Source organism: Phoxinus phoxinus, assembly GCF_949152265.1.
Source record: "Phoxinus phoxinus genome assembly, chromosome: 10".
Taxonomy (NCBI): domain Eukaryota; kingdom Metazoa; phylum Chordata; class Actinopteri; order Cypriniformes; family Leuciscidae; genus Phoxinus; species Phoxinus phoxinus.
Genome location: NC_136885.1, coordinates 16960955 through 16975117, shown reverse-complemented (window position 1 = coordinate 16975117; position 14163 = coordinate 16960955). Strand labels below are relative to the sequence as shown.

The window sequence follows — 14163 nt, the reverse complement described above, 5'->3', positions numbered from 1 at the left end:
CTGAAATGTTAAAGTCACCATGAAATCAAAATTGACACTTATTATTTTATAGAAAATTGCAGTGTTTAGCCTATTTATTTGTGCCTGATGAAGACCTGAGGGTCGAAACGTTGCCTTTTTAATAATAAACCCATTTTGGAAGCAGTTAAAATCAGTGTGCGGACTTCACACTTCTTTATTTTAGCCTATTTATAATAATGCTGCAGTGATTATGTTATTTTAGGCTAACCCAGAAGTTTGCATCACCATGTTTCCCTGGACCAAAAAAGAAAAGAAAAAGAAAAGAAACTCTGTGATTAACAAAATCGGCCTTTCACTCCGAGCATGATTAAGTGAAGCAAATGTACGACACGATGACGCTCTTGAATCGAAACAATAGATTCCTATGGAGCTATATTCACACCCGGTGCGATCAATCGTGGCGTGACAAAGTGAGATTTGTTTTCTGACCAATGTGTCACATTTTTTCCCCATTGCTCAGCGATGAAATTAGCGGCCGTCCAATTAGATTGGAGCTTTATATCACATGCCTGGAGCCTCTGCTGTTGCACAAAAGGGTGAGATTGGTGGCACTGTTTTGAAAACCACTGTAAATACTTTTAAATATAAAAGGAAAGTATTCTGTAAGAGAGAAGAGGATGGATGTTCTTGTGGTCATTGGTGTCTGAGAACAGATTTATTCTCACGTTTACTTCATATTTCATTATACAGAATATCATTCATTTTCCACTGAGAAAAGCGTACAGAGCACTGTGTGTCGGTTTTCTTCCGGGTGCGTGTGTGTTATGAGTCAGAGAGCGCTCATTCGTTCTAGATCTGTCAATCAGATTTTGTGCTCATAACTCCTGCCCTTCCGGATGACGACGTCCTGTATACTTCCTCGTTCTGAGTTCTGTACATAAACAACTGAGAGAAACGTTTCTACAGATTAAAACCATATACGTCAAGGGGATATAGCATGTGTTTACATTTTTTTTGAGCCAATCAACAATTTTAAGCATCAATTTTATTTTCAGTGACCCAGAATTAGTAAGGTTTGACTACATTTATTTTAGAAGCATTTTGGCTATAGACCAGTGTTAAAAACACAACAAGGCTATGACTGTTAATTTTCTTAACATTTCTCTTGTGGCCCATTCATAGGAAGAAAAAAAAAATGAGAAGAGAAGTATTTAGTGTTAACTAGTTGTTTTTGAAATGAGGAGTAAGCTAATCTAACATCTTTAATTATCCTCACAGTGCGTTAGTTATGAAATTATTGCGGGGCAAATGGATTGTAATATTAATTTAATAATAAAAGTAGCATAATAATAATTTAATACATTAATTGGAAATGCCAAATCTTCTTGATATGGTCGATAGCTGATGCTTTTGACGATATCTCTACACTCTAAAAAATGCTGGGTTGTTTCAACCCAATTTTGGGTAAAATATGGACAAACCCAAATGTTGGGTTAAAAATGTAATGTAAAAATGTAACCCAACAGCTGGGTTTGTCCATATTTTACCCAAAATTGGGTTGAAACAACCCAGCATTTTTTAGAGTGTAGCTATCGCCGACATGGGATTATCACGGGCCACGCTAGGCCACTGTCGAGCTGGCCGAGGAGTTCAAGAAAGGTATGTCTCTCTCTCCTAGTCACTGGCTTGAGCGATCTACTGGATCACGATGCACCTTCTCTTGAGTCTTCGGATCCAGCAGATAGCATTCCTGGCACCATCCAGCCTGGATCAAGGTGGATGTGGTTGAAGAGGGCGAAGATATCGCTAGTAGCGAGGCCTCTCAGACTGCCAGCCCCTCATACGAGGAAAGGAGTTGCTGGAGGTAATGGCCCGCACCACAACTAGATTGGATCTAGCTTGGGAGCACGTGAGTCGCTCGTAGCAGACTCGACGAGTGGTTCCTGTCAGGCCTTAACTGTCCCGCTCCAATGAGCCTTGCATTTCTTACCGAACTTCACACTGAGGTAGAGAAGTCGTGGAAGAAGTCATATTCAGCTCGTATCTAACCCTTTAAGCATCCCTTGTTCTAGTGTTGATCGAATCAAGTAGGGTTATAGCAGATCCTAGAAGAGAGTGTTAGGAGAGTTGAGCTGCCTTCCCCAGGATATCTCCCCAGTGGCCCCCGTTTAGAAGGGGTGCAGTATCAAGGGTTGTACTGTAGCTAGTGCTTATGCGTTTCTGAGAAAAGCTGTTGAAAGTGGATCGCCACAACATCCTTATAGCCAATCAGCAGTGTCCTCACATGATGGGGGAGGAGAGAGAGTGAGGTTTAAGGAAAGACTGTAGAAAGCAAGATGGCTAAGAGACATTACAACAGAGAAAAAGTCAGAGGAATATCATTGGGAAAAGAAAGGTTATGATCAGGCAAGAGCTTCAGGACCCACGTTAATATTAGAAAAGATGCCCAACGCTGGAGAAAACTATGCAGTAAGGTCTGAAAACGGATGTTTAGGTTGCGTTGTTTCTGTTGCTTGTTTATTCTCTTTTCATTCGTTCGTCATCCTCTCTTTATTTTTCACGAAGCATTATATTGCTTCTCTTTAGCTATGATAAAGCTATGATAAATAACTGCACTGTAATGAGGTCATCAGCCTTCCAGTCAGGCATTTAATGCTCACCCTCGGCCAACTCAACAGACACACAAGTACTGTACATTCTCCAGGGCTTTGCCCAGCAACTGATGAGAGGACATCAGCTTCATCTAAATAAATCACAGCCCCACACGCTCCTCACTGCAGCACAGAGATGCATGGAGGACAGAGGAGAGCAGAGCGATGTGTGTATGTGTGTGAGTTTGGATAGAGAATGACAGCAAAACTGTAAAAGGGACAGGTGAGAATGGGTGAGAAAAGCTCAACATGCACAAGCTGAGAAATGCCTGTAATATTTATCGCAACAGCAGAATGACCGACTAGACTCTCACCATCATACAAAAAGCAAAAACACAACATTCCTGCAAACATCAGCTACATTTCACAGCCGCTCCATCTAACTGCACTATCAGCATGCTTGATCTTTACTTTTTAATGGCTTCTTTCAACTGACGCACTTTTATCAGCCCCGGGCAGTCTGAAATGCACATTACGTATTCAGTGGCAGGCTGATAGAGAACACAGAGAGAAGGACAAGTAAAAAGGTGTTTTTCAAGGGCGGCCTGTCAGGAAGTCTGTGGAGGAGAGAGGTGTTTCTGAAAAAGTTGAAGGTCTTTTCTGGCCGTGTGCAAGGTTGAGTTAGAGATGAAGTAAACAACAGCAGCATCTGCATACAAATAAGTTCTACATTCAGAGTGGGTTGGGGTCAGGCTCTCACTGCGACCTGTTATGGAAGTGCTATTTCATGACCTTACAGTGGGGTTCAAACCCAAGTTCATGAGGGAAAATGCTTTTATCTTGCTTTTTTTTTGTTCATTACAAAGCATATAATATGCATAACAATGAGGTAAAAATACTACTAAATAATTCTTAGTGCTCGATATTTCAACACATAAGCAGCACAAGTTTGTGTAAAACCTGATGATCATGTTCTCTAGCTTGATTTGACAAATTTCGTCGCTGTCGGGCGGAAACATTGTTTAGACCGTATCAATGCAGGGGTAGCCTAAATACAGAACTGGTTCCTTGAATAAGTACAGTGTTTTCTTGACTCAAGAAATACTATATAAAGGCTAATGTTTTATGTATTTGAGGACCAGAGAGAAGTGTATTAAGAATTTGTCATCGAGTCATAGTCAGTACTGTCTTAGCGTAGCACTTCATCTTTAATAACATCAGATTTTGGCCAAATGACAGAAAAAACTGAACGCGCTCATATATCTACAATAAACTTTATAACCTGTGAGTTAATGAAAATATAATGCGATGCACTTACTGCCTCAGATGTGGCCGTTCTAAGACACGTGTGTCTGAAATTCGCTAATGAAAAACCTTGTAACTCCAATTGACCTTGATTTTGGTAAAATGTTACTAATATAGTGACACATGTAAGCGTCTGACCATAAAGCCACAATATCAACACTGACAACGCGGTGTTTAATTATTCCTGAATACAATACGAGTTCAGATGGCAGAACACTGAATAAAATTACTACATAAAACAAAATGGAAAATTGCCAAGACAAACATATCCGAAAATTCTACTCATCGATATTCATGAAATAAACACGTTTTAGGCCACCAGATATGTCTTAGACACACAATTACAGCAGTTTTACCATGAATACAGACAAGTAATTGTCACGTTTTGTTCATGTCATGTTTCTGTGTCTTGTCATATGATTCCCTGTTTGTCATGTGATCCTGCTTATGTGTCTATTGTTAATTGTCTGTTCATTGTTCACAGGTGTCCCTTGTCTTGTCAGTAGTCTGTGTATTTAAGCCCTCATGTTTGCCATGTGTCTTTGTCAAGTATTCTGTAATAGGGATCCACTGGAGGCAAGTGTTGATAAGAACCCAATTGCAGTTTATTAAAAATAACAAGATCAAACTTAAAACAAAAACATGGCATGAAAACTCAAAAAGAAGACATAAACAGAAACTTACTAACAGTGGTTTACAGGAAACAATACTTGACAAAGACACATGGCAAACATGAGGGCTTAAATACACAGACTAATGACAAGACAAGGGACACCTGTGAACAATGATCAGACAATTAACCAATGACAAGACACATAGCAGGATCACATGACAAACAGGGAATCACATGACAAGACACAGAAACATGACATGAACAAAACCAAAACGTGACTAATAACACCACCACCACCAAAAGTAATTAATTGTGTGTCTGCTTTACCATTTAACAGATGCAATATTTTCTGCTAAGTTAGAACAGCCTGAACTGCAACTGGTGGCAAACAATAACAAAACAGTGAAATAATCACCTACCTACAACCAATTAACTACTAGCCCTCTAAACATGAAAATTATTTCATAATCAATTTCATCATTTCATTCATCATTCATCTCTAGTCAGTAGAGCTACATTCTTAAAATCTATTTTCACATTCATCTTAACTGAGGGGGAAGGACAGTCAAACGAGATAAATTCCCATAAATTCAACATAGCTTTACCAGAGTACTTTACAGTGCTGAGACAAAGCAGTACTACATTAAATGCTGTAATAATACTGAAAATCAGTAAACTCACCTGATTTATAAAAACAATTATTGGTAATAAACAATAGTCATTAAATGTCTCTGATTTCAGCTTTTTATATGTTGACAAGTTCATATAGCAATGCCTACCACAGTCTACTTCTGAGTCTTCTCTACATCTCTTCTCACTAATGAGCATGTTTTATATTTTATAAACTTGCTGACCTCTGCTGGCGCAGAACTGAATTGCATGTTCAGATATTTGAGGTATTCTACCGGGAAATAAATCTGGCACCATTGACTGATGAGTTTAATCTTCTGATTTACATAACATGGGGCACATCAGGCATTTGTGCCTACGTGAACAGATGACTACAGTTTTGCATGAGAAAATAATAAGAGCAAAATATATGCAAAAGTGTAGTGAGAGCAGTCACGTGACAGGTGGCTTAGTTATGGCACTCAAACGATAGATTATTATTTTACAGAACAACTAATGCAATTTAAATACAGAGCTTCCACCAAAGAATCTTTGGCACTGCATCTACTGGTTCCAGAAACTGATAAATAATAAACAGATGGAGTGATTTCATGCTCAGACACAGGTTTATGATTGGAGAAGACATCATTAATGCACTACAGATGGCCTGCTACATTCTGATGAGTACAAAACACAAAGTCCTCACACATCTAATCCTCCTGAAAAGGAGCTGCATTAAATATAGTATGAACTATTTTTAACAGTAAGAGTATTTTAGAAAGAGACGTGATTCAAAAGAAGGTTCCTCCAGGCTTATTTTGTGATGACATAATTATAGATGGCACAACATCTATCCTAACAGAGTTATAGCTATACTATATTCAATCTATATTATGTCTAAAAACTGAGATATAACTAATAAATGATTCATTTCAGCAAGCGTGGCCTAAGAGCAAGGTCCACCTTACAAATGGAAAGGTTTCTGGCTACCTGAGAGGATGAAGAAGATTCCAGAAATGAAGGCCAGGATGGTGCGCTGCGGACGAATGTGTCCCACGTTACTGATGATGAAGGCCATGAAGACGAAGAGCAGAGACACCATGGGGAAGGGTGTAGCTGTCCGCACCATCTCTGCCAGAAGGAGAAATACACGTGCATGAGAGTTGTGTGCGGAGGAGTGGACGTGTTCCTTTGACTTGAACTCACGTTCACTCACTGAGGATATTTGCTGTGTTTTCTGTGGTGATTTCAATCTCTGGCTCTGTGAAATACTCAGAGGCGACACATCTACCTTTCTCTGCACCTAAAACAGTGAGGCAAAGGATGTAATGAAAGATACATTTGTGAAATACAGGAAAGACAGATATATAAATGGATGAATAACTGTAGGAATTTAATGAAACATTTCAAACAAAACACTATTTAAAATCTTAAATTTGCATTTTAGATATGAATGAAATATGTTGCATTAATGGTTCTTTAAACATTTTAATGAATTTACTATTATTATGCTTTATTTTTCTTTACTGTTCAAAAATGATGGAAATAATAATGATCATTTTATTCTATTGACATAATGTTAACAGAATTTAAAATATGTATATATAGTAGTACACCTTTACCTTAATACAAAGTAAAGAATATATTATAATATAATTTTATAATAATTTTATTTGGCATCAGTACAATAATAAATGATTAAATTATAATTATACAATTATTTAATTTAGCAAACAACACATTGTATTTTTTTACACTGCATTTCCCACAAAGTATGAATAACATATAGGCTATATATATTGTTATTTTTTCTCCAAAGTTTTGGGTTGGTAAGATTTTTCAAAGTGTTTCAAAGAAGTGCAGCTTGCCAATACTGCATTTATTTGATCAATAATACAGTAATATTGTGTAATAATATTCCATTTTAAAATAACTGTTTTCTATTTATATCTTAAAATGTAAAAAGCTAAATTTTCAGCATCATTACTCCAGTCTTCAGTGTCACATGATCCTTCAGAAATCATTATAATTTATAATGTGCTTATTTGCTGCTCAATAAACATTATGTTATAATATGTTACAACTGTTATAATCAGTTTTGCAGCTTAATATTTTTTGTGGAAACCATGAACCATTTTTTTTTTCAGGATTCTTTGATGAATATAAAGTTCAAAATAACAGTATTTATTTGAAATAGAAATCTTTTGTAACATTATAAATGTCTGAACTGACACTTTTTTGATCGATTTTATGTGTCTAATACATAAAGCATTTAATTTTTACAAAACGACCCCAAACTTTTGAATGGTAGTGTATAAAACTATAAATAGACTAGACATGTCCAGAAAAAAATATGTATATTGTAAATTTTGCATCTTGGCAAAAAAGTTGTATCCAAAAGTACTATGGAAGACCTTAGTGTTTTTGCATATAAAGTAAGTGTGTGTCCACACCTGCTATGAAACACACTCTCCAGAGGCCAGAATGCAATGCCATCTTGACATCGACAGTTTGGTTCTGCTGCAGTACGATTCCTTCCTCCATCAGCAGCCAATAATCCGTCGCCACGGCAACCCCCACCAACAGCAGTCCACACGCCCCAAACACTGTGGAGAGCAGAGTCAGAGCCCTGCTGCTGCAAGAGCTCATCTGCACACACACACACACACGAACCGTCAGCACCAAAGCTCCAAATCACAGCAAAAACATTAGAGATATGAGCAGCGGGGAGGGAAACGGCACCATCAAATCTAGACACTTCTGCACAGTCTGTTATTCTTCAGGAAGACAGAGAGGAGGAGTGTAACAGATCATGAGAGACAGTTCATGTCCCACTGTGGCGGTAATCAGCCAATCGCACAAAAGGTCAAAGTTCACCAGGCTTGACGGGTGGCAGTCATTGAGGCAGAAAGTGAAACATTATTGGCAGTGATTCACATCACACACAAGTGCCTACAGAGTCATGAGTCATAGCTTTACTGCGAGACAGACCTTGTCCGTATGGAGAAAAAAAGCAGATGTAAACACACTGGTCCTGCTCACTAACTCACTGATGTTCACTGTGAGAGAACAGAATATGATGAAATCTGCTATTAGATTAGTTCATCCAAAAATGACAGTCCTTTCATTAATTACTCCCCCTTATGACTTTCATTATTCTGTTGAACACAAAAAGAGAAATTTTAAAAGATTGTTCTTTTCACTCTTTTCTACCGTGAATTAGACCGAAGCACCATAAATGTATCCATATGACTGGGACTGTTAGTCTTCTGAAGCCATATAACAGTTTTTGCGAGGAACAGACAGAAATAAAAGTCATGATTCAATGAAAATCTTCACCCTCCAGTGAGCCGCTAGTGACCGAATAATTGCATCAAGTGAATTGAACTTAACCAGAGTCAAATCATTCAGACTGGTTTTGTGAAATTGATGGTATTCATATGAGAAACAATCGTTCACATGTTCAATGATTTTCAGAATTCAGCCGTCAGCCTGCATTATTTCAGCTTATTTTTAAAGTAATCGTGCTTAACAGTGGTAAAAACGACATTACCCATGATGCTGTACAGAAAATTACACCAATCAGAGAGTCGAAAACAGCAACAAGCTCCAAAATAGCTCTTTAGCTCCGCCCACTCCCATGAAGCTCTACGAATGACGAAATCGAGTCGATCTCCCTAAATGTTTGTTTATATATATATTTTGTAATAAACTTAAAATAAAAAGTTTTAGACATATAATCAGCATTTGTAAATGATTAATATTTTTCCATCGATTTAAATTGGATTATGCTGTTTGCAATGCTTCATGGGATTGTAGTTCTTTCCTAAAACCGTTAACACAGTTTTGTACCTTTGTCTTTTGTCCGATTTTCAAAAACTTTTTAGCTTCAAATCAAAGTAGTGTTGTGATTCACCTCGTAGCTGATTGGCTTGGTTATAGCTCTTTATTACACGGCTCTGTGGAATACTTGATTCTGATTGGTCAATCGCTCCATCCAACAGTATGTTATTCCTTTATACAGTAACAACTGCTGAAAACAGAAAACACAGGGTCATCCAGGTTACTAAAGTCATGGCAACGCTACACAGTTGCTAGGATCTTCATGTAAGTTTTGAGTTTGGTGAGCTAATAAAATATTAAAACTCAGTCCAATCAATATTTTGTGTACACTTATTTAATTATGTCATCCAGTATCGTGGACTCGCTCTCTCTTGTTTCATACAAACGCAGCTGCTGCCATTTTGCGACTATTGTTTTGTACACTGTTAGATTATAAGATAACAAACAGGTACGATTTTAAAACAGATTCATCTCAAATCATCTCTTATCCCCATAATTATTTATGTGTGCGAAATGCTGTGTAATAAGAGTACGAATATGAGTATGAATGTACCGTATCCTATATGGCTAGTTTGAACCTGCCGTGTTAGCAACTGCTCTCTCCGTGGGAAGCTTTGGGTTTGAAGACCTAATAAAATATTTAGACTCAGATCAATATTTCGTGTTTAATTATTTACTTATGTGGCAAGTAGCCGTGTAATAATCCAGCCGGTTGTTTTCTCAGAATAAACCAATTCAGGCTGATGCAAGACCTGATCACCCTGTCGGGGTTTATTCTGCGATAACAACTGGCTGGATGTACATTATCCATTACTTAACGAAGACTGTTTTAAAATCTATTTTGTACTGACTATTTTTTTTTTTTAAATGAAAAAAATACTTTCAGCGCCGCTGAAAATTCATATTTTGAATTACCTTTTATTTTTATATTTTCAGTTTTAATAATTGTAAGCGCTCTTGTCATTTTTTTCTCTATTCTATTTAGCATCAATACATTTTATTTCAATTAAGTACTTCAACTGAAAGGCAAGATTTCTAATTCCTTTTCGAGAGAACTCAACGCTGCGTCATAACGTTGATGCTTTGGTGTTGCCCAGAGCGTTATGACGCGGTGCCCGTTTCCTCTCAGGAAACCAAGGTTATATTCATAACCTAGACATTTTCTTTAAGTTTAGGTTTTTTATTCATTCACTCATTCATTCATTCAGCTTTATTTCAAATAACGAAAATTATTTGTAATAGTTTTACTTAATCACAACACTGCATAAAAACGGAGAAAGAAAGGTTCAGACTGTAGAGGAACAGAGGCAGGGCAAGAAAAGACACGAAGGAGAGGCCATATATGGGGCAGCTAACTAAAAATGGCAGTATGTAAATGTCAGAGTGTACAGTATGAACTCATGTTCTCCATGTGAAATGCGCTGTAAAACTAAGATTAGATCCTCTTTCTGACCGTGTGCATCTCTCTGATTCACCCAGAGCTGAGCTCTGATCGATTCTTAATTAATGAGGGATGCGTTTTGTCTCTGTGATGAATGAATGACAGCGCTGACGATAACTTGAAAGGTCTTTTCAAAGGGAAATGTGCCTTTTGCGCTCTGCCATTGCCATTGCCATCTGTGCTGAGCTGATACAGAACAATTTCATCCTGTCATTACTCTTTACCTATTTAAAGATTATGATTTGACATGAGATTAATGAAATGAATGCTGTCATTCAGTTACATGATGCACGAGGTTGAAAGAATCACTCTCCTCCTGTCTCCGCAGTCACTCAGCTGCTGCTGCAATGGCGACTTTTATGATGGTTATTTTTGAAGAGGCTGTATAGAGTGTGTGTGTGTGAGAGAGAATGTGTCTGTGTGTGTGTGTGTGTGTGTGTGTGTGTGCTTTTTTATGCTGTCATTTCCTGTGTGTCTCTCTGAGCTGGTGATTCAGAGCAGCACCCTGAGCAACAAGAGAGGGAGAAAAAGAGAAAAAGTAAGAAAGAGGAAAAAAAGACTCTTGGCTTCCAAATTGAATCGCAGGTGTCTAGACGAGATCGTAGTGCCATCTGTGAAAATCAGAGTTTGACCCTTTTGCCGTTCGTCCTGCCGCAAAGAATGACACAAGCCTTAACACTCGCTGTCAACAGATAATGAACCCCAGAAAATGATGGACAGATTTTGCAATGCAGTGAAAAAAGGCACAGCGAGAACGCTGAGGAGAAAAAGTGCTGGTACTGAGTGCTTTGAAGCAAACACAACAGAAGCAGAGAACAACAATGTCAAACTCCAGCTTGACCATCTACACTGAGAGTTTTTTTTTTTTCTGCCCGCAGCGCTTCTGCCCCCTCAAGGCCGCGTGTACTGATGTAGAAGAGAGGTTACTTCTCCATGACAAAATCAGTCTGTCCAAGTTTGACCTCAAACTCCCCAGTCAGCCACCGCTGACTCTTTTTTTATTTGCATTTTTGTGGGGTCTGATATTGTCCTTTGCTAAATGAAATGGTCCTGTACTTCACAATCCTACTGTTGCCACACATTATATGCACTTTGCAGTTTGCACTAATCAGATGCCGTATGATGTCAATGTAAGTGCACTTGATCCAAAAAATATTAAAGAACAGTTCACCCAAAAATGTATATTCTTGTTGCTCCAAACCGGTATGCATTTATATCTTCTGTGGAACGCATACAATATATATATATTGTTTTAAATTAGTGTTTTTTTCTTTCTTTCCTCGCCTCATGGACTTTCCAGAATGAAAGTCCATGAGGTCCAGCATTGTTTTAATAATAATAATAATAATGAATATTTTTTGTTTGCTTTTATTGTATTGCAAAAAAAAAAAAAAAAGTTGCAACATTTTCCTAATCTTCTTTTGTGTTCCGCAGAGGAAAGAAATTATACATGTTTGTAATGACATGATGTTGAGTAAACAGAATTTTAAAAAAATTGTGAACTGTCTCTTTAAATCTTTTTGTATGTTTTTGTTTAAAGGAACCCTCAAATATTAAGTAGATATCTGAACGTATTACAATACAGTGTAAACACCAGACATACAGTAAGGAACGGGGACAGAGAGAAGAGAAAGAGTGCCAAGCCAGATGTAGGCTAATGTATGGAAAGACCTTGGCCCAGTAATGATGGAGTTCCCACCTACATGCCAGTGCGCGCCTCCTGAGGCACTTGACTGAGCCAGTTACACACTCAACTACCTCAGATACCATTCACTCACCAACACAAAAACAGCTGCAAATGTTAGTTTCACTCTATGCCAGTCTCCTAAATGACTCTGGAGGTTTACAATTCACAACGGACCACAAACAACTCTCACAAACGTCCTGTCATAAATGTTCCGCTCATATTAAGACAACATGCGACGCGCTCACAGACCTGCTGGGATTCTGTAACACGGTATACGCACAGCCATAAACACACACCGTTCGTTTTCTATAACTTCTATCAATAACACTTGACAAAAGTTCAAACGTGTTTCGACTCAGTCACGCATTAGTTGAGAACAGTAAAGGACAATGAAAACAGACTGTACTCACCCTGCCCGTGCGCGTGGTGCTGACGAGTCTGCAGCGAGCGCGCAGGCACAAGCCTCACACCAGGGGTGCCTGGCAAAATATCCTCTCTCTCTCTCTCTCTCTCTCTCTCTCTCTCTCTCTCTCTCTCTCTCTCTCTCTCTCTCTCTCTCTCTCTCTCTCTCTTACGTGCGTATTTCCCTCTGATACCCCGTTATCTTCTCCTCCCTCACATTTTCACGGTTACCCTCCCTGTTTATCCCAGTAAAACGAAAGATAGCGAGGCAGAGAAGACAATATGCGTGTGAATATGTTGTAGGGTCTGGGTTAGTAATGCGCAATGGAAAATGTACTTTTGCATTATGTATGGATAAATGGAAATATATTTTTCTAGCTCGAATCTTATGTTTGGTGTTAGTGCTACAGTATTTACGTTTTGCAAACCATTTATGTTTTACAAATGCACAATATATGGTATATGTTATCGGTCGATATTAGATAATTTTTAGTTTATCGGTATCAATCGATTTTTGATACATAGAGCTAGTCCCAGCTAACAGGGAATATAGCTAACGTTGCGTTGAGGTAAAGTTCCAGTAACATTGATAAAACATTCGTTCAATGTTATCTGGTCAATCAATGCTCTCAAAAAGTTGGTATAACATTTGTCACTACATTTCAGAGAACATTCAAGAAATAACATTGTACTTAATAGGAACTTAAATGTTAATGTTAGGTCCTTTGAACATTTGTTAGCTGGGTATTGGATATTCAAATTTGTATTCCCCTATCACATTTAGATTACCCATGCTGTCATATAACGCTCACTTTCAATTCATCTTTAAAATTGTGTGTGAATGATTATGGTGTGTCTGTAAAAGTGTCGCCCTGCCACATTCCAACACTCTCCTTTATGTAAAGAAGCTTAGTTTAAGTATGGAGGGAAAGACATTTTAGTCAATAGAGTATTGTGAGAGAGCAGCATGATTTACAGTAAAAGAGTGAGTCAGAAAAGGAGACGCAGGACTCATTTTCTCCTTACATTAGCAATTAGTGTAATTTTTCCTGACAATTTGTCAGAATTCAAAGGCAAGTATATCTGCAGCTTCAGCAGAATCCAGTTTTGTTGGATTTAACAAAAGAAAATGTGCAGCATGTCTTCTGAAACTCTAGATGAGAGACACATGATTACTGGGGTCTTTTTCTCAGGAGAAACATCTGAAGTCCAGAAGTCCAGAATAAGCAGAAGTCCGTCTGGGAGAAATAATTGAGCATTTTTGATGTTTCTTTTTATCGGCAAACACAAACAAAGAAGAAGAATTCACCAATAAGGGCTCACATTTATTATCATCATCCATGTTGGACTCAAGCCTAATCTCATCCTTTCTCACTTTTTCCTGTTAGTCCCATTTTACTTTAGTATACGTATTTTTAGACATGATATCAATAGCATAGTACACTCTGACCTCAAGAAGTGAAAGATGGAAAGAGAGAGACACAGAGAGATAGAGATCTACATTATATACAATAATGCATGACAAGCAAACACTTCTGAAAGCATTTTATTTCTTTAGCACACCTTTTTAAATACCTTTACAATGGTGGAAATCTTCAGTTCAAGAAAAGAAGTTGAGGTCATAGAACTAAAAAGAAAGTCAGACTGGGGCATAAAAAAAAGGAGTGACAGAGATGAAGACAGTTACAGTAAGGAGGTTAGGGTAGTTTTT

The 14163-nt window shown here is 37.9% G+C and overlaps 1 protein-coding gene across 3 annotated transcripts in view; it reads right to left on the bottom strand.

The window, feature by feature from the left end:
- cacng7b (calcium channel, voltage-dependent, gamma subunit 7b) overlaps window positions 1–12768 on the bottom strand; it is a 34501-nt gene extending 21733 nt beyond the window's left edge. Inside the window, exons 1-5 of one of the 3 annotated variants that reach the window (XM_079627058.1) lie at window positions 12461–12658; window positions 8996–9109; window positions 7533–7728; window positions 6296–6382; window positions 6070–6210 (exon numbers count right to left, since the gene is read on the bottom strand). In XM_079627058.1, the coding sequence (XP_079483184.1) occupies window positions 6070–6210; window positions 6296–6382; window positions 7533–7728 (424 nt within the window). In that variant the 5' untranslated portion in view covers window positions 8996–9109; window positions 12461–12658. Of the gene's footprint in view, window positions 1–6069; window positions 6211–6295; window positions 6383–7532; window positions 7729–8995; window positions 9113–12460 lie in introns of all 3 variants that reach the window. The other 2 variants (XM_079627059.1, XM_079627057.1) reach the window with 2 other exon arrangements.
- Between the last annotated feature and the right edge of the window lie 1395 nt (window positions 12769–14163).